The 24,992-nt window shown below is 37.1% G+C and overlaps 1 protein-coding gene across 1 annotated transcript; it reads left to right on the top strand.

Annotated features, from left to right (window-relative positions):
• The first annotated feature begins 402 nt into the window (after positions 1-402).
• Positions 403-23,759, top strand: EIF3E (eukaryotic translation initiation factor 3 subunit E). The gene is made up of 13 exons (XM_014965428.1): positions 403-533; positions 2,263-2,377; positions 5,330-5,447; positions 9,275-9,317; positions 9,736-9,840; positions 11,903-12,028; positions 13,430-13,554; positions 14,620-14,746; positions 16,737-16,838; positions 17,786-17,895; positions 22,021-22,123; positions 22,373-22,507; positions 23,593-23,759. Exons 1-13 carry the CDS (start codon positions 444-446, stop codon positions 23,629-23,631), a joined length of 1,338 nt encoding a protein of 445 aa, XP_014820914.1. The 5' UTR covers positions 403-443; the 3' UTR covers positions 23,632-23,759.
• Positions 23,760-24,992: the final 1,233 nt, after the last annotated feature.

The raw sequence follows: 24,992 nt of genomic DNA, 5'->3' as shown, positions 1-24,992 counted from the left end.
CGATACCGCTCTCGCTGAAGAAATTTTTCACCACTTCTGAAATCAGTTCCGTTAAGCTGACCCCACGCCACAAGGCACACACTCCGAGCACTCACTGACGCGCCTCACTGGCGCCTTCACCCCACCGGCGGCACGGGCAGGGCTGGGGGCGGAGGAGCCGACCCACAGGGCCCCGACCCCGCCACCCGGCCGGGCCCTGCAGCCGCCTCAAGGGGAAGCCAGCCCAGAATCCACCCCATCCCTGCCCTCCACATCAACAGGGAACAACCCTCAGCTCTTCGCCGCAGCCTCCCCGCACCACAGAGAAGCACAACCCGCCGCGCATGCGCCCGCCGCCACCGCCCCCCTCCCCCGGGCCGGGCCGGGCCGTGCCGCGCAGGCGCCGCGCAGGCGCACGGCCCATAAGAGACTCCGCCTCTCTCTTTTCTCTTCCCCTCGCCAAGATGGCGGAGTACGATCTCACCACCAAGATCGCGCACTTCTTGGACCGGCACTTGGTCTTCCCGCTGCTGGAGTTCCTCTCCGTCAAGGAGGTAGGTGGCGGCCCCGGGGGTGGGGGAGCCGGGCCCGGCGGCTGGGGGAGTGGGGAAGGGGCAGGCGGTGCTGCCGGCGCCTCCCGTGGGCCCGGGCCCGGCCCGTGAGGCGGCTGGGAGCGCCCTTCCTGAGGGAGGAGCCCGGGGCTCCTGCGCCGCGTGGGGAGAGCGGGAGGCGCGTGGGCCTTCCCGTGAGGGAGGGGGAGCAGGGCCGCGGAGCGGGAGGGGGCCGGGGGCAGCCGCCTCTCCTGCCGCCCGGCTGGCGGAGCCCCTCGCTGGGCAGGCAGAGGGCAGCTCCTGTGTCCCCGTCCTCTCACGCTCCTCGGCGAAGCTTCTCTCCGCTCCCCTTATTGGCGGGAGGGAGAAGTAAAAGCTCTCCCTCGCTGCTGCGCCTGGTGTTCTGCCGGCCTTCCGGCAACGTGAGGCGGCCCTGGTGTCACCCCTGTGGGCCCTCAGCGGTAGGGGTTGGTGTGGGCTTCCATCGGTGTACATAGCGTTGCTTTTAGTTTGAAGCTGTTGTCATCAGGAATTTGTGGTTAAACCAAGTGTAAGTCCCTTCTAGTGCTGTCTTTTGTTGGTCTTTTCATACATAAATCTCTATATTAGTTATATTACTGTAAAGAACCCGGTAGTGCTGGAGATACTTTACACTCTCATCAATCTAAACCATCTGAGGCATTCTACAAAAGCCTTGAATTTAAAACAGAAGTTATTTTAGGCTTCAGAAATAACCAGTTAAGTTTGCACACGTTAAGACAACTTGCCCTGTCAAGTTTTCATGTCTAGTGTATGGACTTTGCTTGATATCTGTCATCTTGGGGGCACTTTTAGTGTTTTGGCACTTGTAAATCAGCTCACGTTAATTAAACAGAACTATTGTTGTAGTGTTAATCTTGAACAACACGATGTTCAGAGCTGAACTAAACTTTTGCAAGTTCTGGATCTGGGATATCCATTAATGTCGTCTGTTGACTTGTAATCCAGCCTTCATGCAAATGTGTTTTTGAGGTAACTTCTAGTTTAGGCCCCTACCTACACCTTGAAGGCCAAACAGCAGTTTGCAACTCAGGGCTAAATTATGGGGTAGGAACTTCAAAAAAATGGTTTGACAAGTTTAAAAGGACACTATCCAATTACACAAGCTAAACTAAATTTGCTTTTATGCTATAGACCTATAGAACAACATATTTTAGATTAGTCTGTGCTATGATTAAATAATAAATTTGATCTTGAGTATGTTTTCTGAGAGCCACTTGAAATTGTTTGACTAGTCAGCGCTTTTCAGTATATTATTTTGTGGAAAGTAGTCACTACTTAGAAAGAAAAATCTGACCAAGGCTGTATAATTTTTTACATATATGAATGTGTATATATATAAAATATTCAGAGCTTTTTCATGTTGCATTTTATTTCCCATAAATTGTAATAGAATTACTATTCCTGTTAAAGAAATAGTAATCTAAAATATTACTTGTCTTCTAACTAGACTTTGAAGTTCCTGCATTCCTAAGCAGCAGGAAGTTGCTGGTATCTTGCCAAGACTGGAAATGTAGAGAAACTGTATAGTAAGCACACTAAATGACAAGCTGTAAGATCTTGCAAAGCTGTGAATTTGATGTTTAAAATTATGGCAAAAATCCAAAAATAAACTGTGCCATAAAGGTAACTATGTAATATGAATTGGAAGCTGTTTAATAGTACTCAAATCTGTTAATAATTACTGTTTCAGATATACAATGAAAAAGAGCTACTCCAAGGAAAACTGGATCTCCTTAGTGATACTAACATGGTGGATTTTGCTATGGATGTGTACAAAAATCTTTACTCTGATGAAATTCCACATGGTAAGCATGCTCATTTAGATGTGAAATCTGTTTTACAACCTTTCTATCTAAAATAGTAAATAGCTACTGGTAATTTGCTTGTTGCACTCAAACTAGAATGCTGTTTAACTTTGGCCGTAACAAAAGGATGTGCAATACTGAAACAGAATCTCCTAATTGTGGGAAGTTTGGGTTTGTTGGTCTACTGGGAACTTAGTCTGAGTGATGTTTGAAGCATTTCAATGCTGATTTGGTTATTTCAAGCACTTTAAAGTTGTGGCATAATAGTTGCACTTATTTTCTCATCTGTCAAAAACTATTGCACAAAGACTTGGGGTAAAGAATTTTTTTCTTTAAAGCGTCTAGTGTATTGAAACTAGTTTTTCATTGTAAGTAATTCCATTAATCCATCTGTCCATAGCTGGTTTTTAAACTTTGAGGAGATACAGATGTTCTTGAAAATGCATGTTTTCCTCACTTTTGTCAACATGTAAATTGCTGTTTCTTTAGGAGAAAATAGATACTATTATCATAGTGAATATGAAATTTAGTCTCTTAGTGTCTTCTCCATGATTTTGGAAACTTTTCTGTTTACTTCTTAAATTTCTGTCTTCCTGAGGAGTGTTTGGGGAGGGAAATGAGGATATCTTGCTTTGTCTAATTTTCTATTCTTCATGGGTTTTTTGGTTTGGGGATTTTTTTCCTATTGGTTTTTTGTTTGTTGCTTTGTTTTTTTTCCTTTCCGACCCTAATCTTTGAATATATGCTTTCTTCCTATTTTTCAATCTTTTTGTGAAATTCCTCATGTTTTTCTAAGCTAATGGGACTACAGTCTGTCTCATTTGCAACTTAGGAGGAAGAGACTCAGATGCTCTAGCATAGTCAGGTACAAGAACCAACTGTTCTTCTGGGTCTTACTCTTTTCAGGCTCTTTAAACAGTGGAGTTGGCAGTTAACCTCTGGAAATACATGAAGAGAACAGATAAATTTACAAACATTGGATTCAATGTTTTGAACAAATCTGATGTGCTAGCATTAGATCTTACGTGTGTGCAGTGATATATGGGATTGACAATAAATAATAACCAGGGGTTCTCCCTCTTGTAATCTAAGAAATAATTGTAATGATAGTTCACTTTTAGGTTACTTATCAGTTCTACTGATTAAAAAAAAAAATCAGACCATCTCAGGGCCATAAAAATCTCAAGGCTGAGTAGACTTTCTTTCCTTGTTCCAGCCTTTCTAAACTGTTGACGAATATTACTGTATCAGCAGTCCATATTTAGTACAATGCTAAAGTAGTAAATGGCACAAAGAACAGCAGTACTGGCACACTTTCACAACATAGCTCGTCTAATATTGTTAATATTCTGATTACAGCCACTTCTGTAAGCACGCTGCTAAGTGTGTTATTTCATGAGGTCATACTGCAAGGAAGTTGAATTAATTTGGTCACTGGGCAGCTCTGCCTTCATGTAGTCCAAGAATTTCCACACTTAGACTGTTTTTCTTATTTTTCTTTCAAACATCTCCCTAAGGTTTGACGACATCAGTTTTTTCTATATGATGACTTACTGTTGTTTGATCTGTGGCTTTTATTCTTCAGTATGAAATTAACTTAAGCAGAGGTGATACTTTTGTGTGGAGTCAGTTGTTTAGGGTGCTTTCCATGAAAAGGTCTTAACTTTGAGATACTCTGGTATGTGTCATCTTCATGCATCAACACTTACCAGAATGTATGTACAGACAGGTAATTTTCATTTGTGGAATTGCTGGTTTTGTTAGAAATTTACACGGTTTGGTGGTTTTGTTGTTGTTCTTGTTAAGACCTCACAGTTTTAAGTACTTAAAGCTAAGTTCATTCACGCTATCATATTTAGAAATGTGTCTGCACAATTTATAGCTGCTTTTGTCTTGTCTTCCATGAGATCAACTTACAATTACACAGCCAGGAGATGTCACAGGAAAACATTTTCGTATTTTTAGTAAGTCAACTAAGTGGTTTTTCTTTCATCTGTTTTCCCCTTTTATAATCCTGAGATTCATCTGAAGTTGGAGATAATTTCTCCTTGCTGGAACAATTTCTAGCAGGCAAGTCATTCTTGGATTTAGGCTGGCTCACCATTATGGTGTTAAGCACTTTGGACCTCCTTCACAAATATATATGCAGTCATATCACAAAATAAATGTCTAATGGGTTCACTGTGGCACTGAGTGCCCTGGCTCGCTTTGGCTTCCTGCATACTTTTCTCTCCTGGGATTTAGTCTTGGTTTTTCTGATCCTATTTGTCTCTGGCTCATAGCCAGCCTCAGGGTGCCACTGTTTTATCTTTAGGGGTTTTTTAAGCACATAGGTCTCTTCAAATTTTATTGCAGTAGTAGCACTTGGTGAGGAAGCTTGGGTCTGTAAAATAATCACCCTAAAGCTGTTAGTTCTATTTCCTAACTATTTTTCATAAAAGGTTTAATGTTTTCATTAAACATGCATAGTGTTCCAAATCATAATTTTGCATATTGAGCTGCTTTGAATTCTTCCTGTCAATTTTCAGGTAAGCGTTCTAAAAATATCCTTTCAGAACCTGGTCAGTTAGAGGAAAATTAATCTTATTGGCATCATAGCACTCTTTACCTTTTTCCAAGTTTATTGGGAATAAGTGAACTTGCTTAAAAGGTTGTTTCTGCCTTAGTGGCAGCCTGAAGATACCTTGTCTAATACCGACTGCTCCACCTAAACCTGCTTTTTATTGTCTTGGTTGGAACTCCACACAGGAGTAAAGGAACCAAATATTAGAAGCTTTTTATTAAACTGATGACTTGTTAGATACCTCTGGTTTCGTGACTTGACTGAGAGGACAAACGAGGTAGGAATTGGGAAGACGTGTTTAAATGTGCTGTCAGCACCATGTAATTCCAGGTTGGCTTCTGTAAAAACTTTAAGTATTACATTAAAATCTTGTTTGTTTGTGTGTTTAGCTTTGCGTGAGAAGAGAACAACTGTTGTTGCACAACTGAAGCAGCTTCAAGCTGAAACGGAACCCATTGTCAAGATGTTTGAGGATCCAGAGACTACAAGGCAAATGCAGTCCACTAGGTAATTTCTAACCTAATTTCTCAGCATGGCTTGCTGGTACCTCTTGGGTGTTGATGATAGGAATGCAAATGACAGTGTAGCAACTTCAAAGACAGACATTTTTATTTCCAGCCAATAAGGAGCCCTTGTGGTCAGGTAATTGAAATTCCTGGACACAATTTCCTCTTTTCAGTGCTTTTACCTGCTGTGCATAAGGCATCTCTGTTCTTAATGTTCATGAATCAACTTGAGAGAAGTGACAGTCATCATTCAGTGCAGGCAAATCACAGCTGAGATTGGTTTGGGAGGTTGGGTTGGGGGAGCTTTTTTGTTTGTTTTTGAGATGGGTGATTTGGGGGTTTTTTGAGGGGAAATCTGGGCTGAAACACAGCCCACAGATCCTGTTTTTCAGGAGACCCTCTGCCTTCTCTCCGTCTTTTACCTTCCACAAAGAATTATGGAGTGCTGTCTTTCTTATTTGGAGGGCCCTGGTGGATAAGCATGTTTTCAGTCTCATAGGACATTTCTTTCAGGAGTCCTGTGCTCTCCCCCCTTACCCTTCGATCCCCTAAACTGGCCAACTTGTTGGTGTAAGATAGTGCCCACAGTAATTTTTTTAAGATGTGTCAAACTTCTCACTTTGTTCACTGGAGTAATTAAAGTAGAATGAGTTTGTTGACACGTTATGTCGAGAGTTTTCTTGTGGTTAAGCCTGAATTGGGCCCTGTAGGAAATGGTTCAGCTGTAGTTGTAGAGGAGGTAATGGTGCAACTTCAACAGAGGGGTGCGTAGGTATTTGTTTAGTGTATATTACTGCTTGATGTTCTTATATAGGAGGCATTATTATTACTGTTGTAAATGTGTCTAACCAACTATGGAAAATTATTGGATCACTTCTTCAGCCTTACCTGCACTAAGATTTCAACTAGAGCATACCTCAGTGGATAGAGCACCTTAGGCTCGACTTGCATTTGAAGTTGAAGCCTGTACTTTATTGTTGGCAAGCTTTATGCATCTACTGATATGGAAGACTATAACATTGCTTCTAGAAATTTCTTACAAAACATTGAATGCCCAAACACTCTTTTCTGGTCTGCAGAAATCTTGATGAGATGTACCTTTGTTTGGGAGTAACCCCCCTAGAGAAAATGGGTCCTTGAAGGGGAAGGAACTCATTAGAATTTACTCCTTGTTTCAAGTCCAGATTGTCATCCTTTTTTCCTTTGTTGCTCGACTTGCTGATAAACTTAATTTGGCCTGTGTTTTTCCATTCTACGCATTGTTTTCAGAATTTGTTATAGTCTAATTTAGAACTTGGTTGGTACAGAAGCGGTACAGTGGAATGCATTGGGTCTGAATGTGCATGTGAAACAAGATATCAGTAGAAATCATGAAATCTGTTAGCTTTCCAGCACTTTCGAAAAGCTTCTATTTTCTGCTCTGATATCACCAGAATGTACTTTAGCTTCTGCTGTAAAAAGCATTCTTAGGAGAAGTAAATCACCTCTGTATCTGATTTCAGCATGGATATTCATGTCAGATAATTATATTAAGCAAAGGAGTTATATTTGCTCATGACTTGGGTGGTTATGCAAAACCAGGAGCCACTCGACAGCTTTTGGAAGTATAGCTTTGAGAGTGAAAGGCCCAGTTGCCATTAGTTAACTGCCTTGAAGTTATTAACTGGGAGTATCTTAACTTTAAAGAAAAGACTCCCTGACACTCTCACAATTCTATTAGTCTAATTGAACTTCTGATCCATGTATAGAGATCTTAGCCAGTTTTTATAAAAATATTTGGCCTAGAAAAAAATTGCTGTTGCAATTCTAATTAGTGGCATTTCTTAGGAAATGTATTCTGTTACTTATGATTCATAGAAGTTGGTCAGTAGGACTCATTTCAAATCAGAAACGTCCATTTTTGGAAGCAAGAGATATGATCAAAAAATGTATGGAATATAGTCTAATACTATAGAATATTAGCCTCAATACTTACATGCAGCAAGTTGTTTCAGAACTGGTACATCATTTTTGTTTTTAAAATGTCTGAGAACTTTGCAGCTCAGAAATATTGGTTTTGGTTATTGGCTCAACAGAAGTTCTAACCCAGATTGTTGGGGTTATACAGTAATGGGGAGAATCGGGCAGAGAGGTGTCCATTTGTTTAGACCAGAGTGCTTTAGATAGTAGAAAACAACTTTTGGGTCTTTGACTTTGATGTTCCAACAGCCCAGTCATGGATCAAAAGCCCTGATAACATGCAGCTTTAAATTTGAGACTGATTCCACATCACAGGCAGAAATTCACCAAAGTCTGGGAAAATCTAAAAGATGTGTGATGGAAACTTTGCAAGTGGAAGCTCTTTCAAGAATAAGAAAACATTTCACTTTCTTTTTCTATGCAGCTGTTGGAGGACATTGACTTTAAAATTATAGAGGAATACTCAGTATTCCTCATCCTGGAACTATGTTCCACTGGAAGAAACCTGTGAGATTCATGATTGCCAGTAATATGTGGAAGCAATGAAAGAGTCTTGGCTACCTTGGCAATGTGCCATTTCCCTGTAGAACCTTACACCATAAGCTCTAATTAAACAAACTCACGGCTTTGCAGTCAGTTGATCTCAGAGTAAACAGGGCAGTTTTTCCCTGCGTGTGTTTTTACTTTATCTTTGTCCCAAGAGGAATTTATAGCTCAATGCTTTCCCCTTCAGCTAAAGCTTGGGTATGTGTTCTATCAAACATGATGGTTCCATTAATTGTCCAAGTCATCTTTACCACATGATTGATTGAAGTGTGAATGTACAGAAGAGATGAAGTGGAAGGTAGCTACAGGCATAGAAGCATCCTGAGAAGGGTGGGGGGTAGAGAATAGAAAAAATGTCATTAATTCTTTCTTCTGTATCGTAGAAAGGTAGTCCATATAATCAAAATCGCAAATTGAATATACTTTTCTTTCATTTATGAATATGAATGCAGCTGTGGGTCTTGTTGCCAGATGATTGGAGCAAAGGTTGAATGGAGTTCTTATTGCTTAGAAAAGCTGGTGTGCTAAAATTTCACCGTAAGAGCTAATCAAGATCCATTGCAGAGTCTGGATAAGAAATTATTCACCAAGTTAACTGTTGTTTAAAAATCAGTATCAAAAGTCCTGTGGCCATTAATAAGGGACTTATTGGTGGTAGATAATTTCATGCTTGCCTGCTGGAGGCTTGGAACTTCCCTTTGATCTAGATTATACTGCTTGTCCCTTTATTATCCATGTTGAATTAAAAAAAAAAGCTTCAGAAATGTGATCATGTGTGAATTAAAAGTTTAGAATTTGCAAAGTATGATTATTTTTTTATAGTTTTCCATTCTGCATGCATTTGCTGTGGTAGAAGTATTCTTGCTAACCACTGTGTCCCAGTGCTAATTCTATTTCACTCTAGTCTTTGCCATTTTTTTTCCTGTCTCCTGTTAAATTCAAACTGCTTGGCTAGAGTAACTGCTGTGGGCTTGGAATATGAGAGTGAGTGGAGCTCTAAGTCAGAATTTAACTTTCATACTGAAAGCTAAGGATGCCATCAAATTTAAAACAATCTCCTACCCTTTCTTAAATCAGGTTGTTGTTGCAGGTGGTATTTATTTAAAATTATCATAACTTTAATATTTTTGAAACTTCATGGTACTTTAGGAATATTTGGCTCACTATTTCTGCAGTTGCTTTGCACAGCAAGTGGAGGAGTATTATTTTAAACTTTAGCTGTGAAGAGTAAAATATCTGAATAAAGATTGTGTTGCGTAGTGGGTTGCATGGTGACAATCGGTTTGTTTTGTGAAAACAGCAGTTTTTATCTTTTTATTATAGGGATGGTCGGATGCTGTTTGACTATTTAGCTGAGAAGCATGGTGTAAGTGTTTTAATTCTTTTATCTGTTTGAATTCAGTTCCAATAGCTCTAAGCAATTAAGAGACTAACATTTTGGCCTGTCTCATGTCAAGGCAGCTAATAGGCAGAATTCCTAATGCTAATGTATTTTCTTTAATTGCCTTTGAACTCCTAATTTTTAAACAAACATAAATAAAGCTGGAACTTAATGTTAGCTGCATCCTTATAACTAAGATGTGCTTTACTTTAATACAGAATTTCATTGTTTTCCAGCATTGGTATAATCTTTAATTCAGTGTCGTGGATTATAATAATATCCTGTTGTCTTTCCTGTGTACATTGTCTTTCAAAGAACCTCAGGACTTCAAAGGTTACTTTACTATTGTCTTGTAATGGTGTATTTTCTGGTGAAGAAAAGCTTTATTTTTATTCCTTTTCAGTTTAGGCAGGAGTACCTAGATACACTCTACAGGTATGCAAAATTCCAATATGAATGTGGTAATTACTCAGGAGCTGCAGAATATCTCTACTTCTTCAGGGTTCTGGTAAGTTTGGGGTGTTTGTTGGTTTTGGGTTTTGTTTTGTGGTCTGTTTGGGTTTTTAAATGAAATAATTAGACCAAAAAGTTGTCTGTATTAGTTCTTAAACTGTAATACTTTTGAGCTTTTTTGAGACAATTACTGTGCACCAAAGAAAAGTTGAAAATAATTGTTGATAGTCATCACTCTGGTCCAGCAATTGTTATTGTCAGGGTGAATTCAGAACTGTCTTTTAAATTTGTAGGTCTCATGGTAACATTTAATTATGCAATACTTCTTTCCTCACTGTAAATATATCCTGGAAAAAAAAACCCAACAAACAAAAAAGGGAAACCAACAAAATGAATACTTGTTTTTGATAACAGATGTTATCAACAATAGTGAAAAGCGTGCAGGTGGATTGGATGTAATTGGTGGTAATGGTGAACTGCCAGCTTCTTATCTGAACTCTCATTTGTCTTCTCTTGAATTTTGTGGTGGATTTAAGAGTAAAAGTCTTCTGCCTAAGAAATGTAAACAGCTTAAATCAGAATTCTAGAACCAGATCCATTGTCTCTGAAGTATCTCTTCTCATGTTTTTGTAATTCATATCATTTCTTAATGGTGGAAGTGAATTTTGAGAATGAAGATTTAGTGTCTTGTAGGAATTTTAACACAGTAAATTTATTGTTGGTGGTCAGTGAATGTGCCATTTTACTAACAAATGGAAATTTAAGGTAATTGCTTGAAAATCCAGATACTGTAGCTAGAACAGCTGCAGTATCTAAAGGCAGTTATTGTTAATAGCTAACTGTAATTACATGATTTGGAACCAGCACAGTGTATGTGACCCTCCTCAATTAAAAGTGTCTGCTAAATTAGCACCTTCATTGCCTGGAAGATAATGATTTCTTAACTGTGTGTCTCAGATATGTGGGGTCATTGCTGAAAATATGTAGTGGGTTTTGCGTTGAGTTTTTTTCTTGCTGTCTAATTTCTATCCCCGTCTAAAAATGTCCTAAACTTTCTGAAATGCTGCTAGAGTAAATAACAGTAATTCCTGTAATTGACTAGTTAAAGGAGCAAAATTGGGAAATACATTTTTAATCAGAATAAGTTTTAAAGTAGGAATGAGGTGAAACTGTAGTGTAAATGTTGATGAAAAAGCTGAGTTCTTCTGTATGACTTTAAGTGTTATAGGTACCTCTGATGTGCTGAGAGGGGAAATAAAAGTTACTTATGTAGGTTTATGAACAGCTGTCCTTAATTCTTTGTGCTTTAACTCTGGGCTAAGAACTATGTTCTTTTATGTCAAATAATTAATTTCACAAAGTGCTGGTTTTGTGCTGGTAATAGCTTGCTATAGGACTTTTGTTACTAATTCTGATGGGAGATTTGCTTAAAGTTCTGTGTGATGAAACGTAACCTATGAAAGAGCTATTGTAACTGATCTGAGAACAGAATTTGGCACTGTGAATGACCTAGTGTAATTTGTTCCTATATAAAACTAACACAGTTTGACCTTAGGACTACCTCTTCAGGAAACACACTACTGCGAAGTTGCAGTTTTACTGGACATCTCTGTAAGATGTATGGGTTTTGGCATAGCATTAGCTATTTTAGCTCCTTAAAAAATTTTAAATTTTACCTTTTTTTTTCTAAAATGCCCTTAGCTTTTTTAAAGTGATTGCCTACTGCAATGAATTATTTAGGAACCTGCTTTGGGATAACCTTGTTCAAGCAGTTTAGAAGCATTATGATATGATATGTTTTAAAAAATTGGAACCAGTGTGTCACCTGGTGCCCAGCCATTTATTTTGTTCTTCTATTTAACTTGAACTGGAGCAGCATGGAGTTTTGTCTAACTTCGACAGGATTTTCTAATTTTGACTTCAGAAGCTTTATTATTGCTTTTTCTGCTGCACCTAAATTGCTTTTTTAGAAGAAGTACTTCATTTGGGAAGATAGGGACATGCAAGTTTTATATTTTGTAAAATAAAAATACTGCCAGAAAATATTTTTCTTATTTTTGAAAGTAAACAATACTTTAAAAAGCATACTAAGAGTGTGACTCTGTTGTTGACAATAGGTTCCAGCAACAGACAGAAATGCTTTGAGTTCTCTGTGGGGAAAACTGGCATCTGAAATTCTGATGCAGAATTGGGATGCAGCCATGGAAGATCTCACAAGACTAAAGGAGACGATAGATAATAATGTAAGTAAAATTGTGGTCGTGCTCATAAGGTGAGAGGAGTTAGTATTCGAGTTTTGTTATGAATTGCTTGCAGTCTTGTTCAGGAGTAGTTTACCACCTTTTCACTAGATACTTTCCTAATAATAGTGGGAGGGTTGAAGAGTGCTTATGGAAAAGGAAACTTCACTATTTCTTGAAATTTCTTGTTTCTCTCATCACATTTGAAAATGTAGTTGAGAACTTTTAAAGTATTTCCAATAAACAAAAAACCAAACTAGTCTCAAGGATGAGTTTGAGATCAAGGTATCGTTGTGTGAAATTGTTTAGTGCTGAAATTTCAGATAGTTCTACTATTCATTATCTGTAGAGAATACAGTGCATGTAACTATACTATGCCCTTCTCACATGAAAATAATAACTTTGACAGAAAATGCAAGGGGAGATTGTTTTTTGGAAATAGCTTTCAGCCATTTCTGCTTCCTCCCGAGTTTCCTGAGTTCAGTTGAGCACCAAAAATGTGAAGGGCAAGAGTTGCAGTACTAATTGAGACCAACTGAAGTGATTAAGGAGTCTCAGTCTTCCTCTCTACTCATGGGGGTTCAGTGGCTATGTCTGAAATGTGAGAATTTTACTCTCCTGAACCAGAATGTTGAAAAGATGTTTGTTTTGGTTTATTGGTTCCCCCTACCCCCCCCAGAATTGTTTGTTATCCATGTGGCTTTCTTCTCTGATTTTTTTTTTTTCATCTTTGTGAACCTATATGTTATAATGAGCTATTAACTTTGACTTATTGAATAGACTCCAAGATTATTTTTTTTTTTTAGGATAGAATCACAGTGGTTAGCTGTTATGCTCTTTGGAGTGATTACTACTTGCAATGTCAGTTCTTTATGAATAATTTTGCTTTGCAATCTGTTTGAAGTGTTGCTGAAATTCAGATCAATACAGATACTTAGAGCTGAATCCTTATTTGTGCATTATCAGCTGGCTTAAATGAAAAGGCAAAAGGCTTTGGTGAGGCTTTAGAGAGGAAGACAAACTGAAAAGCTGGAGAAGCCAAGTAGGCTGAAGAGGAAATACAGGAAACAAAAGTCAGGATTAAAAAGGGAAGTAATAACTTATGTTGGCATCGTGGTCTTTGGAGAATGAAAATCTATGTTCTTGCCATAACAGAATACAAATCTTGGCAGTTTGGAATATAATGTTAGAAAACTTACCTTGGTTATATCTTTCAGCAGATTTATCGTTAACAGATGACAGGTTAAAAAGCTGGAGGTCTAACTCAGCCTGAGAGACATAACAGCTGAAAGGAGCCAGTGGAAAATTGCAGATTTTTGAATATTTACAGGTTTCCATGCATTAGTATTCATACAAACTTCTGGTGGTGTATTTGACTTAAACCAATGTTATGTTTTCTTTCAGTCTGTCAGCTCTCCCCTGCAGTCTCTTCAGCAAAGAACATGGCTCATCCATTGGTCTTTGTTCGTGTTTTTTAATCATCCTAAAGGGAGAGACAATATCATTGACCTTTTTCTCTACCAACCACAGTAAGTTGTGTTCTGTTATGTTGGGGTCTTTAAATCAAAATGAAGGCAGATAATGAATATGCAAACTTTCCAGACATTTTTCAGGCCAGAGCCTGAGGCTGTTTCACAGTTCTAATAATATTAACACTAATTTTTTTTTCCAAGCCTTTTTTTGTGTTGTCTGGTCTGCTTTTCTTCATGGTTATGCCTTCTCCTTGAAAGGGAAGTGTGGTGAAGTAGGAAGAACTGGCTCTTTCTGGTGCTTGGCAGGGATGGAATTTAGATGACCAACCCCTACCACATCCTTTAGGGCTGGAGGGGAAGGTATTATCCTATTTTGATTTCAAAAAATCTATTTAAGAATGGTTTTTGAGGAAAATCTGAGAATAAAAAGGAAAATTGAGACACTGTAGGCATTTGTGAGAGGACTGACTTTTTTTATATGTAGATCTAGAAGCCTAGAACAGTTTAACAGTGAGAAATTAGTGGCAAGTTTTGCTCTCCTAGTACCTAGTTGGAGTTAATAATTGGAGAATAGTACTAAAGAGAAGCAGTTGAACTTTTTGCATGATGTTTCCAGTAGATTGGTAATTTGTAGTGGGCTTTTTTGCCTTCTTTTTGGAGTATATGTGTGGGATTTTTTTAATTTATACTTCTCACTGGTAAATATGGGCTTATTTATTAGAGAGTTGAACCAGAAAGTTGCAGGCTTAGGTGACAGTATGAAAAAGGACTTCCTGTGGTTGTAAGTGGCTGTGCAAACCCCTTTTGTGAAACTAGTGTAGCTGGCAGCTTAGGCTAGTGTTGTCCTGAACGTAGCATATGGGCTGTTTTGTGCAGTGCTAGCCTCGCTTTTTTTCTCTCATCCTAGTGCACTGCTGCCTTCTCTTCCCCTTCCTTATCCCTCTCCTCTCCCCATCTGAAAAAGATGATCACAAAGTTAACAAAAATAAAACATCCTTCTATATTTGAATAAATGGTTACTCATAACCCCGGTATTGTGGTGCATAAGAGGTGCATAAGCTATTTTCTATGAATACTGGTTTGGTGCAAAATTCAGCTTTATCTGTATTTTTTTCTTTTTAGGTATCTCAATGCAATTCAGACAATGTGCCCGCATATCCTCAGATACCTGACTACTGCAGTCATAACAAATAAGGATGTTCGAAAACGTAGGCAAGTGCTGAAAGATCTAGTCAAGGTTATTCAGCAGGTAAGGACAGAAGTAGCTGATATTTTCTGTCCTTTATTACTTTGTAATAACTTTCTTCTAACAATATGCCTGGTTTAGGACTTCTACTTATATATTTTGGTGCTCACTTTCTCTCATGGAATTAATATTTCCACTGTGAAGTAAAATGCATGTCAGTCAGTGGGAGGACAGAATAATTTTTTCATGTCAACAAGCAATACACTCAGTTTTGCTTTCTGGATGTTTAAATGCAGAAAATTCAGTGAGATGTGTGAAATGGCTTTCCATCTGACTTTTCTTTTTCAGCCATTCCTACAAGGAATTGTTGGGATCTTGTTTGTATTTCAAAACCACTGTGCATTTTCTAGAAAATGCTTCTGTTGTCCAAGTCTATATCCTCATATAACTGTGAGCAATAAAAGAGTTGTGCTTGATAGCAATCAAGGGAGTTAAGCCAAAAAAAGTGTCTGAAAAAAACCATGCAGCTCATATACAAACAATCATGCTTAAAATGCTTTTAATGATAACAACATGCTGTGAATAATAAACTATGATATACCTGACAGTGCAGGCAATCAATTATATCCACTTGAAGCATTCTTGTAATTATTTATACAAAACACAGTAAATGGAAAGATCAAAGTTTAAGTATACCTAATACGTTTTTAGACACTAGTGTTTACAAAAGAAGTAGCATAAGTAGTTGAAGTGTTAAGGCTCATTGTTTATCTTAAGCTAAAACCTGATTCTAGCATGGAACTTCAAGTATAGTATGAACTTCTCGTATTTGAAGTCCAGCAACTTTTTTGCTTCTGTTTTATCTTGTACAATTGGTGTGAATAAAAAGGGATCACTAGGGTTTTCCTCTTGAAAATACCAACTCCAGCTTTGGTTTTAAAATACCTGATAAGAGATCTTTTTAGTACTCTATTCTGTATGGTCTGTTGTATGAAGTCATGAAGTGGTAGAGGTTCTACAGTTTTGAAAGTGGTTCAGACAGGATAACTAGTGACTTCTCTCCATAGGAAAAGCAAAGTATTGAATGATGTGATTTGTCAAATGTAATATGGTAGGCTAATTGCTTTACTTGCAATTAGAGATTGCTAATACTTGCAATATTTTTGAACTGATAGGTAAGCAGTTTGTTGTTCATGTCTTAAATTGAAAAGATAATAGGTCCAACACTGTTTTACGTAGTGGATTTTAGTTACGTGATTAAGAAGTATAATTTTGGTGTTTTAAAAAAAACAAACCCCAAAACCTGCCTTTATGTACAAAACTTAATTTTAAACTGAAATCATGAGATCGTAAATGCAGTTCTTTGGGGAAGGAAAAAAAAAACAGATCCAGGAAAAAGTCAACAGTGTCTTCTAGTAATTCCCTTAATCTGCTGATCTTTTTGTATGCTAAAGCAGATATTGTCAATATGGAATTCAGTGGTCTTAAAATGTGTTACAGACATATTGGGGGATGTTTATAATTGCGTTTTAATTTATGAAGATGTATATATAGATACAGTGATGTTCCTGCCTTGTAAAGGTAATTCCTGTAATACCAAAATAAATTCAAGCAGTGTGTGTATATATGTATTAGCATTATTTGTGTTAGCTATGTTTTCAGTGTAAATGGAATGATTGTTCAGTTTGAAGTATGAAGGATTTGGACTAGTGTTTGAAATCAGAATTTAGAATGAATATCTATTCTACCATATTTTAAGCAATTTGGAGGTTTGATACAGAACCAGCTCTAGTCTCTGACACTTTCCTAACCCAGAGATAGCAGTGCTAAATGCTGAAGGTGAAACTGCACTTACGATTGTAACTACAATTGGGGGAGAAAAGAGTGCATTTATTCAGCTTTTATAAGAGGAATTGAGAAGTTTAACTTACTATTTTATTTAAGATGAGGTTTGGACTTGTTTCCAGTGTTAAATTTTGTTTGAAGAATATAAGGAATACTTGAGTGATCTTGTGATGTTGATTTCTAATACTGTTCCTGTTTTTTTTAACAGGAGTCCTACACATACAGGGACCCCATCACAGAGTTTGTGGAATGCTTGTACGTTAATTTTGATTTTGATGGTGCACAGAAGAAGCTGAGGGAGTGTGAAACAGTAAGCTTTATAACATTTATAAGACCTCTTTTCCTTTAAGTAAAGATCTGTAAAACTCACAATGGCCAGCTAATCTGTGTGAATGGGTTGATTCCATTGCCAATATTTTCTGATGAGATTTAATTCACAGGTCTTGGGGGTTTTTTATTTTGTTTTGGGTTTTTTTGACAACTCAATTTGTAACATTTAAACAAGACTTACTGTTGAGGATATAACTTTAAAATTATATTTAAGCAGTTCTAGAACAAGAAGTGAATAGGTAATCATGCATTTGGCTGAGCTTCAGCTTTTCCATTAGTGCTTGAAAAGTGCTTTAAGAAATGCTTGGGTTTGCCTTCTGTTGTGAAAGATATTCCATCCTGAATTTGTAATGGTGAAAAGTAATGTGAGATAACATTAGGATAGTGAAATGCATATTCTTGGAAGTTCATCTACTATGAACAGTTAAAGATGCATAGCATTTGGGTCGACTAGTGTAGAAGTTAGTATTTCTAATAGCTGAACATTATAGCCTCTGGTTTGGCTTTCTTTTCATTAATATTAGTCACCAAATTGGGTAAATCGGGTGGTTTATAATCATCTTCACTACATAGAGCTGGTGATCCTGTAACTTGAAGCGTATAGAAGTACTTGCACTTCTAAGGAACCAGTTTTGTGTGGTAAGGAGAATGCTGATGAAATTGCAAAGTGAGAGAAAAATCCTTCAATACATGGGGGGAGTTAAATTCTGTGTGTTGGAGGATGATTGTGTTAGCATGTGATTTTAATTGAGCAAGCTGTGGAACACTGAAAACTCCTAAGACTGTAGCTTTTTCTCCACATCTTTGAACACACCAAGAACTGCTTTTAGATGGACTGTTCACTGGTCTTGCTTTCTGACAACGTCTACCAGTAAACTACTGCTTCCATGTTTGTTCTCAGTGTTCCCTTTTTTCTTGCACTTACAGGTGCTTGTGAATGATTTCTTCTTAGTGGCATGCCTTGAGGACTTCATTGAGAATGCCCGTCTCTTTATATTTGAGACTTTTTGTCGCATCCATCAATGTATCAGCATTGGGTAAGATAACTTCTTAATGTGGCAGTTCAGAAAAATCAACCACGGATGATAGTTTGACAAATAGTGTAAATTTTAGTAGTACATTATTCAGGTACTAGATGAAATGAAAAACATTAACTAAAATTTAATTGGATAGTTGTTGTCTTAGTTTTATAGCTCTAATGTGATATACTTAAATGACAACTATCATATCTAAAGGTGAATTTTCGTGGTTACTTCTAAAACATCTTTTCTCTACCACTCCCAGCCCCGAAACAAATAGTGCTTTCAAGCTAAAACTTTCTCATGATGTCAGGTTAAAGCTCTACTGCTTTTAATAGGAAATTTCATACCCAGTGTCACCTAAGTCCACGTGTCTTAATTTGGAGCTCAATTCCACATCTATTGATATAGAGTGATGATATTAAGAAAATACAAACTACAAATACATCAGTTGCTTAAATTTATTTATATTTGGTAGATACACAGATACCCATAGGTCTTCCTATAGGTCTATAGGCATGCTCTTTGAAAATTTGGAACTGTATTGCCTTTTTCATTAATTTAATAGAAAACAATAGATCTTGGTCCCTGTGGCACAAAGTGATCTGGCTGCAAGAAAATATTTTTATTAGCAAGGATGTCTGTTTACTCAAATTAATTTTCTAAAAGCAGACACTTCAAATAGATCAGCTCCAATGCCTCTATTGTAGAAACTAAGCAGGAAGATGTTATGCATGCTTGACGTCCCTTTCCACTTGGCCTTTGCCCTCATTCCCCATATTTCCACATCCCTTAAATTAAAAAGGAAAAAAGTGAAGTGAAAAACTCTGGATGCTATAAAAATCTCAATGGTATATAACAGTGCAGAGATCCTTGAGACAGCAGAAACCAAAGCTGTTAAATCGATCAAGTTCAATGGAGTCCTGTTACCAGCTTGCATCCACAGCAAATGTGTGTCTGGTCCTCTGAGGAAGTGAGTTAATGGTGCTTGATTTCAAAAGAAAAGGACTTGAGAGAAAATTGTCTTAAAGTTTTGCAAGTTTATTGAAAGGATATTTACAAGCTTATATTCATGGATAGATCTAGTTGGAGAAATGTCAGAGTTTCTTATTACTTATAATCTCTCTTTGCTGTGTGACAGGTTTGTCTTCAGTGCATTTGAAAAATTACCTACATTTATCCTCTGTATAAGCTTAAAGTACTCAATGAGTTCAGTATAAATGGCAAACTGAATTGGAGCGTTTTCATCAGCTGGGATTTATTGTATCTTAAGCATAGTCATAATAGTAAACTAAATTAGATGCTGTGAATGAAACTTCCATGCTTACCTTCATTTTTATAAGGCTAATACTTTATCTAAAAATTGCTTTAAGAGTATTGCCCATTTAGTGATAAAGGGGTTCTTAATAAGTATTTGGAAGAAATAAAGTTCTCTTACAAATGAGTTTTTTGTGAATATAAAACCCCACAGTGTCTTGTTTTTTGTGTAAATGATTTTTAGTGCTAAAAATCAGTATTTAGAATGTCAATATTGCAAAAATTTTCAGTGAAACTAGATATTTACTTTTTTAACTAAAGATTAGATGTTTAAGAAGTCTGCTTCTCTGATCTGGCTCTAATTATTGAGCAGAGTCTGGAGGATGTATCTTATATATGCTTCAAGTCTCTGTCAAAAGATACTGATAATCTGGATAATATACCAGCGATTCGTTACAGTAAAACCAGCAAGCTTTATTTAACAAATCAAGGTCTATGGTAGGTGGTTGCCACTTACTAAGTGTTTTATTACTTTTTAAGTTAATATTTTTGTGTTATATGTGGCGTTTCATCTTCAAGTATGATAGAAAATATTGTAGTTGGCTCTCTGTTGTGTGCAAGTGATCCATAAATATAGGTAGCAGTGTCTTTATAAGTGTTATGGTGTGTTCTGAGGTAAGTAATAAAATTTGAGTAGAAATATATTTCAGATTGACATGGATATTCCTACCATGTATCACTTCAGGTAATTGCACCTGGAATCAATCATGAGTAATGAGATTCTTCTCAGTAGGTCATTGTGTTTTAAATGATGGACATAAGACTTAAATTTCTGCACAAGCAGTAACAATCATTAGATCTGGGCTTATGAAGTGGGGTGCATAAGTATTTTAGTGCATTCAGACTTGTTTTTGAAGAAATAAGCCAGTCAAAATGCTTTTAATTAAATGTTTGAGGCATAGTTCTTGCATTTCTTTGTCCACAAGTGATTTCCATTGCTATTCCTGGATTTGAAAACTAGTTGGTTGTACCACAGTGCTTGATAAGTACTGTTTAACTACTCAGAACAAATTTGAAAATAATTAGTGGAAAATCTGCTATTTTTTATGTTAAATAGAAAATAGATGGCTCGTTTAATTTTATTTTTTTTAACTACTTACATCTGCTAGGCAGCTGACATGTTTCCAAAGGACATAGTTGCTTTATCAGTTGTAATTTAAAATTTATGCATCTCAAATCATCCTGCAGTTTGTTTGCTGTTTGAATTATGTTGTTTAATGGGAGTAATAGATGAAATTAATTCAGAATATGTTTTGAGTAATTTGATATGTCTGAATTTAATTGTAGAGCTGAATATGCTCCATTTTCAATATATTTTTCTTTCCTGTGCAGTACGAGCTTGTTTATATATAAAGATGTGTGGAATTCAGTAAACATACCTTTTAACCAAAGGAAAACTTAAATAACACTTGCCCTAGCATGACCCAAATAAGTCAATCTTATAAAACAGAGGGATGGAAATAATCTAAGGAACTATTTCAGAAACTACTGTTGAGGAACTACCTTTTGAAATCACCTGTAACTTGCAGTGGTAGACAGTATTCTTTAAATGTTAATAAAATTTTCATTATAATTCACTGATTTTTTTTTTATTGGATTATAGTGGGAGTCTTTATAAACAATGGTAATCTAAACCACAACTTTTCTTGCTTCCATTACTTTGCCTGTTTGTTGTGTTATTTGGCTGCAGTGAGGTCAGTGTAAGTCCAGTATTTTGAGTTATTTTGGGTTTTTTCTGCTAGTGTCACTTCATGTTTGTTTGTGACAAGAGGTTGAGTTTACTTTTATAGTTGGGAGAATGGTGATAGATAAGAACATACAGAACAGACTATAGATAGTCTAGCTTGATAGAAAGGGAATAACTGATACATTATAAAGTATCTGCTTGGCACTAATAAATGTCAAGAGGGAATTCACTTTTTCAGGTGGAGAAAACTATGTTTAAGCAACATCCTGTAAATTGGGAAATTGACCTCTTCTGCTGCTCCACGTAGCCAGCTGGTTTTTTGGTCATGTCTGTAGCCCTTACCTCATGTTTGTTACCTTCGTCTGAAAGCTGATGGAAGAATGAGCATTTCAAATGTCCTGTGTGAGCCAACTGCCAGCAGGAAGCTAAAGGAGCTGGCTGGAAAGCCATGGAAATGTCATCAGAAGGAATTATCCCTGGCCAGGAGTGTTTGTTTCATTAAGAATTTTCCTTTCTCTGTCCTTCCCCACCATCCCTTCTTGAAATTTCAAGAAGTTTGAACGTGGTGTATCTGTCGTGCTTCTATACCAAACTCTGTCTCATGACTCTTGTTCCCAGAAACTTTGGGGGAAGTTTATTGCTAAATGAGCTGCTGAGGGACGCTTTCCTGGACTAATTAGTCTAAACTCTTGTGACTGCTAGCTGGATTTAAATAAGAATGAAGCATGCAGTTATTACCTTTATAATGAGTGTTGTTGGTTTATGTTGTGGTGAGATTACTTAATTGACAATTTTTGAAGAACGTTTATGTAGGCAAGGTTTAATAGGAATATATAAATACTGTGCAGGTCAAGATTTAAGTGCAAGATGTAGCTCAGAATGATTAAGTATATACTTTCAGGATGCCAGATCCTTACAATGTCCTAGTGTAAAGCAGCAGGGGTGGGAGATGCACAGGAGTGCGTGTATGTACGCTCTAAAGTCACTTCAGTCAAACAAAAGTGTACTTGCCAGATAAATGGTATTTATTGAAGACAAGTGTCTAAATTTTGTGTTGATTTAGCTTGTTTTCTGTAGTCCCTAATCAAACTTACCAACACCAGAGGGATTCTATTTCACTTTTTGATTGTCTCTTTCAGTATGTTGGCGGATAAGTTAAATATGACTCCTGAAGAAGCGGAAAGATGGATCGTCAATCTAATTCGAAATGCACGTTTAGATGCCAAACTGGATTCAAAGCTGGTAAGACTGTATAGATGGATCCAAGTGAATTTGTTGCATTCTTAAGTTTCTTTTACCTAATTTGGGTACAGCAAATTCTAATTTCTGTTGGTTGTTTATTCTTGGCCTATAAGGTGTAGTGGAATTCATTTATTCTTCTTTGATCCTTGTGTAAGATGATTTGTAAAAGCTCTGGAAGCAAAGCATCAAATTAAAGGTGTATGCATTCTGAGTGAATGTTAAATTCACTATACCTTTCCTGTGTTTTAGGGCCATGTGGTCATGGGCAACAATGCAGTCTCACCTTATCAACAGGTGATTGAAAAGACCAAAAGCCTGTCTTTTCGTAGTCAAATGTTGGCTATGAACATCGAGAAGAAATTGAATCAGAGTGGTAGATCCGAGGTTGGTATATGTTATATTTTTCTGAATTCATGCTATTATTTTTTTGTGAGATATATTTAAGTATAATTCCTATTCTTTAATTCAACTGATGTACCTATTTCTAGTTCTCACACTGGGAATTAAATTGGAAAAGTTTTTCTCATGCTAAGCATTAGACTGATTTTTTTGTTTTCTCGCATTTCCTCCTTACTAGGTATTCCTTTTTTGTTGTTTTATAATTACATGTGTTTCTGTCATCATTTGATTCTCTGCTTCCTTCAAATGGTCTCCTTCACTGCCTGAAAAGGGTTGGTTTTGAAGGGTGACATTAAAGTAAATAAAATAAATGTAAACCCCACTTTTTCAAGTGGGTTGTACTTCAAAATTATCTGCAGGTGCACATACAGTATTAAGAGCAGAGTGAATGGTGCTTAAGACTGAAACATGAAGGAAGAGTTGTGCAAAACCCAAATTGTTCAACCCATTTCATTTAGTACTGGAGAATATAATTAGATCAGCCAGAGGTTTAAGTAGAACCAGGGAAAATAGGGAAGGGCAAGATCTGGTTTTTGCTTCTGTCCTCCTTAAAACATGGGGAGCTCTCTGAGAGAGAACAGTGTAAGGTGGAAGACTGAGGTCCAGCTGTACATACTTAAAACAGGAAAAGGACTGAATGACACACTAAAAAAAACCTTTAAAAATATTAAAAGTTTTGTTGGCCTTCCTCACTGCTTGTCTGAAATAGTGATGGAAGTTGGACAAGCAGTGGGGCATTAATTTATTTCATTAAAGAGAGGTCCTGTGAAACTTAAATATGAAAATAATTTGGCATAGTATTTTGTGTTTTGGAATCTTCTAGAACTTTTCCTTTTTAAAAACTACAAGTTTAGGAGGCTCAGACTGTACAACTTAATTACAGTGTATTTCTGCTATATCAATGTTTGCCTCAAACTCATAGGGTATCCTTCATTAACATATTATCCTTCATACCTATTTCATAGCCATATATTAGTATTGTAATTTTTTTAATAATTTCTCATAAGTTTCAGTAATAGGTAATATGGTAATTTCTTATTTACTAATCCTGATTATTTGTTTATTTTTAGGCACCTAACTGGGCTACTCAAGACTCAGGCTTCTATTGAAATACTTCCGCAGGGTGGGGGGAAACAGTTTTCATTTGACTAAAAAGCACATAAATATGTAACTTTCTTGAGAAGAGGTAATTATGTGTTCTATCTAACAGCATTTGAATAAAATTGGCTAACTTTAACAGTCTGTGCATCTCTATAACTTAAATAGTTACTTAAATTATATTTTACAGGGGGCTTTTTGAGCATAATGGTGTTCTGAAGCATTTTGGATCACACTTTGCAGAATTTAAAATGTCAATTCTGTTAGATTTGTTTGTACTAAAGGATGCTATTGCTCTCAGAGCTGTCTGAGTTTGGAAGCAGGGAATTGCAGTTATTTATTATCCATTGCAAATGTCACACAAGAAGCTAAACGCGGATGGTACAAACAAATGGTTCCACACTGAACATTTGGCCAAACCAAAAACTTCTTCTGCACTTCCATGTTTTTGTTTCTCTGTTGCAGAAGCAGCTTGGGAGAGAGAAGGCGTGTGTAGCCTATACCTCTGAAACCTTACATTATCTACATGCAGAATAATTTGGGTCGACTTGTGTTTAAATGCTTCAGAATTTTTCCTCTTGGAAAATTTAGAGTAGAGCTTCTTGTTTCAGGGGTGGGGATGGTCTTTCAAAAGATCTAGCTAATGAGCTGGGTATGGTTGAAAGCTTTTATTTTGAAATCTGAAGTTCTTAAGATTCACAATGCAAATGTGAAGCAACAAAGCCCTGTATTGTTCAACTATTGTAAATTGAAGGGTTTGTTTGTTTTTTTTAAAAAGTTTGAATCTAAGATCCTTTTTAGGCTTCTGTGAATAAAATGACTGATCGGTGAGGTGAATATGAATATTGGAAAGGAAGAGATGCTGTCTTTGCAGACAGTTTTGCATTTAAGGTTGAGGCAAAAATTTAATGACTCGCCTTCACCTTATTCCAACCATATACTTCTTCCCTCTTTGCTCTGAATGTTCTGGATCTCATCTACGTGTGGAAAGTTGTTTTAACTTGTCAACCCTTGTGCTTACTGTCTGCAGTTACATGATGACTGGGAAACAGTTGTGGGAACTGATTTGTCCATGAAGATAGCAGGTGTCTTTCTTTAGAAGTGATTTTCCTGTACCAAACCAGGGGGGAGCAGTCTGTGTGCTGCAGGGCAGGGTGGCAGTTCAGGGGAACTGCCGCAGGTTGGAGGAATTGTCTGATGGGAATGTCTTGGAGAAGCATCTTGGCAAAGCCAAGTGTGGAGCCCTGCATCTGGGATGGAGTAACCTCATGTAGGAGTACAGGCAGGGATCATGGACTAAATGGAAAGCAACTTTCCAGAAGAGGACTTGGGGAGATATGGTGGACAGCAAGGTGAACCGAAGACAGCAGGT

Source organism: Calidris pugnax, unplaced genomic scaffold, assembly GCF_001431845.1.
Source record: "Calidris pugnax isolate Ruff unplaced genomic scaffold, ASM143184v1 scaffold41, whole genome shotgun sequence".
NCBI classification, from domain to species: domain Eukaryota; kingdom Metazoa; phylum Chordata; class Aves; order Charadriiformes; family Scolopacidae; genus Calidris; species Calidris pugnax.
Note: the sequence above shows the minus strand (reverse complement) of the source record. Positions and strands in the feature narration are given on the sequence as shown.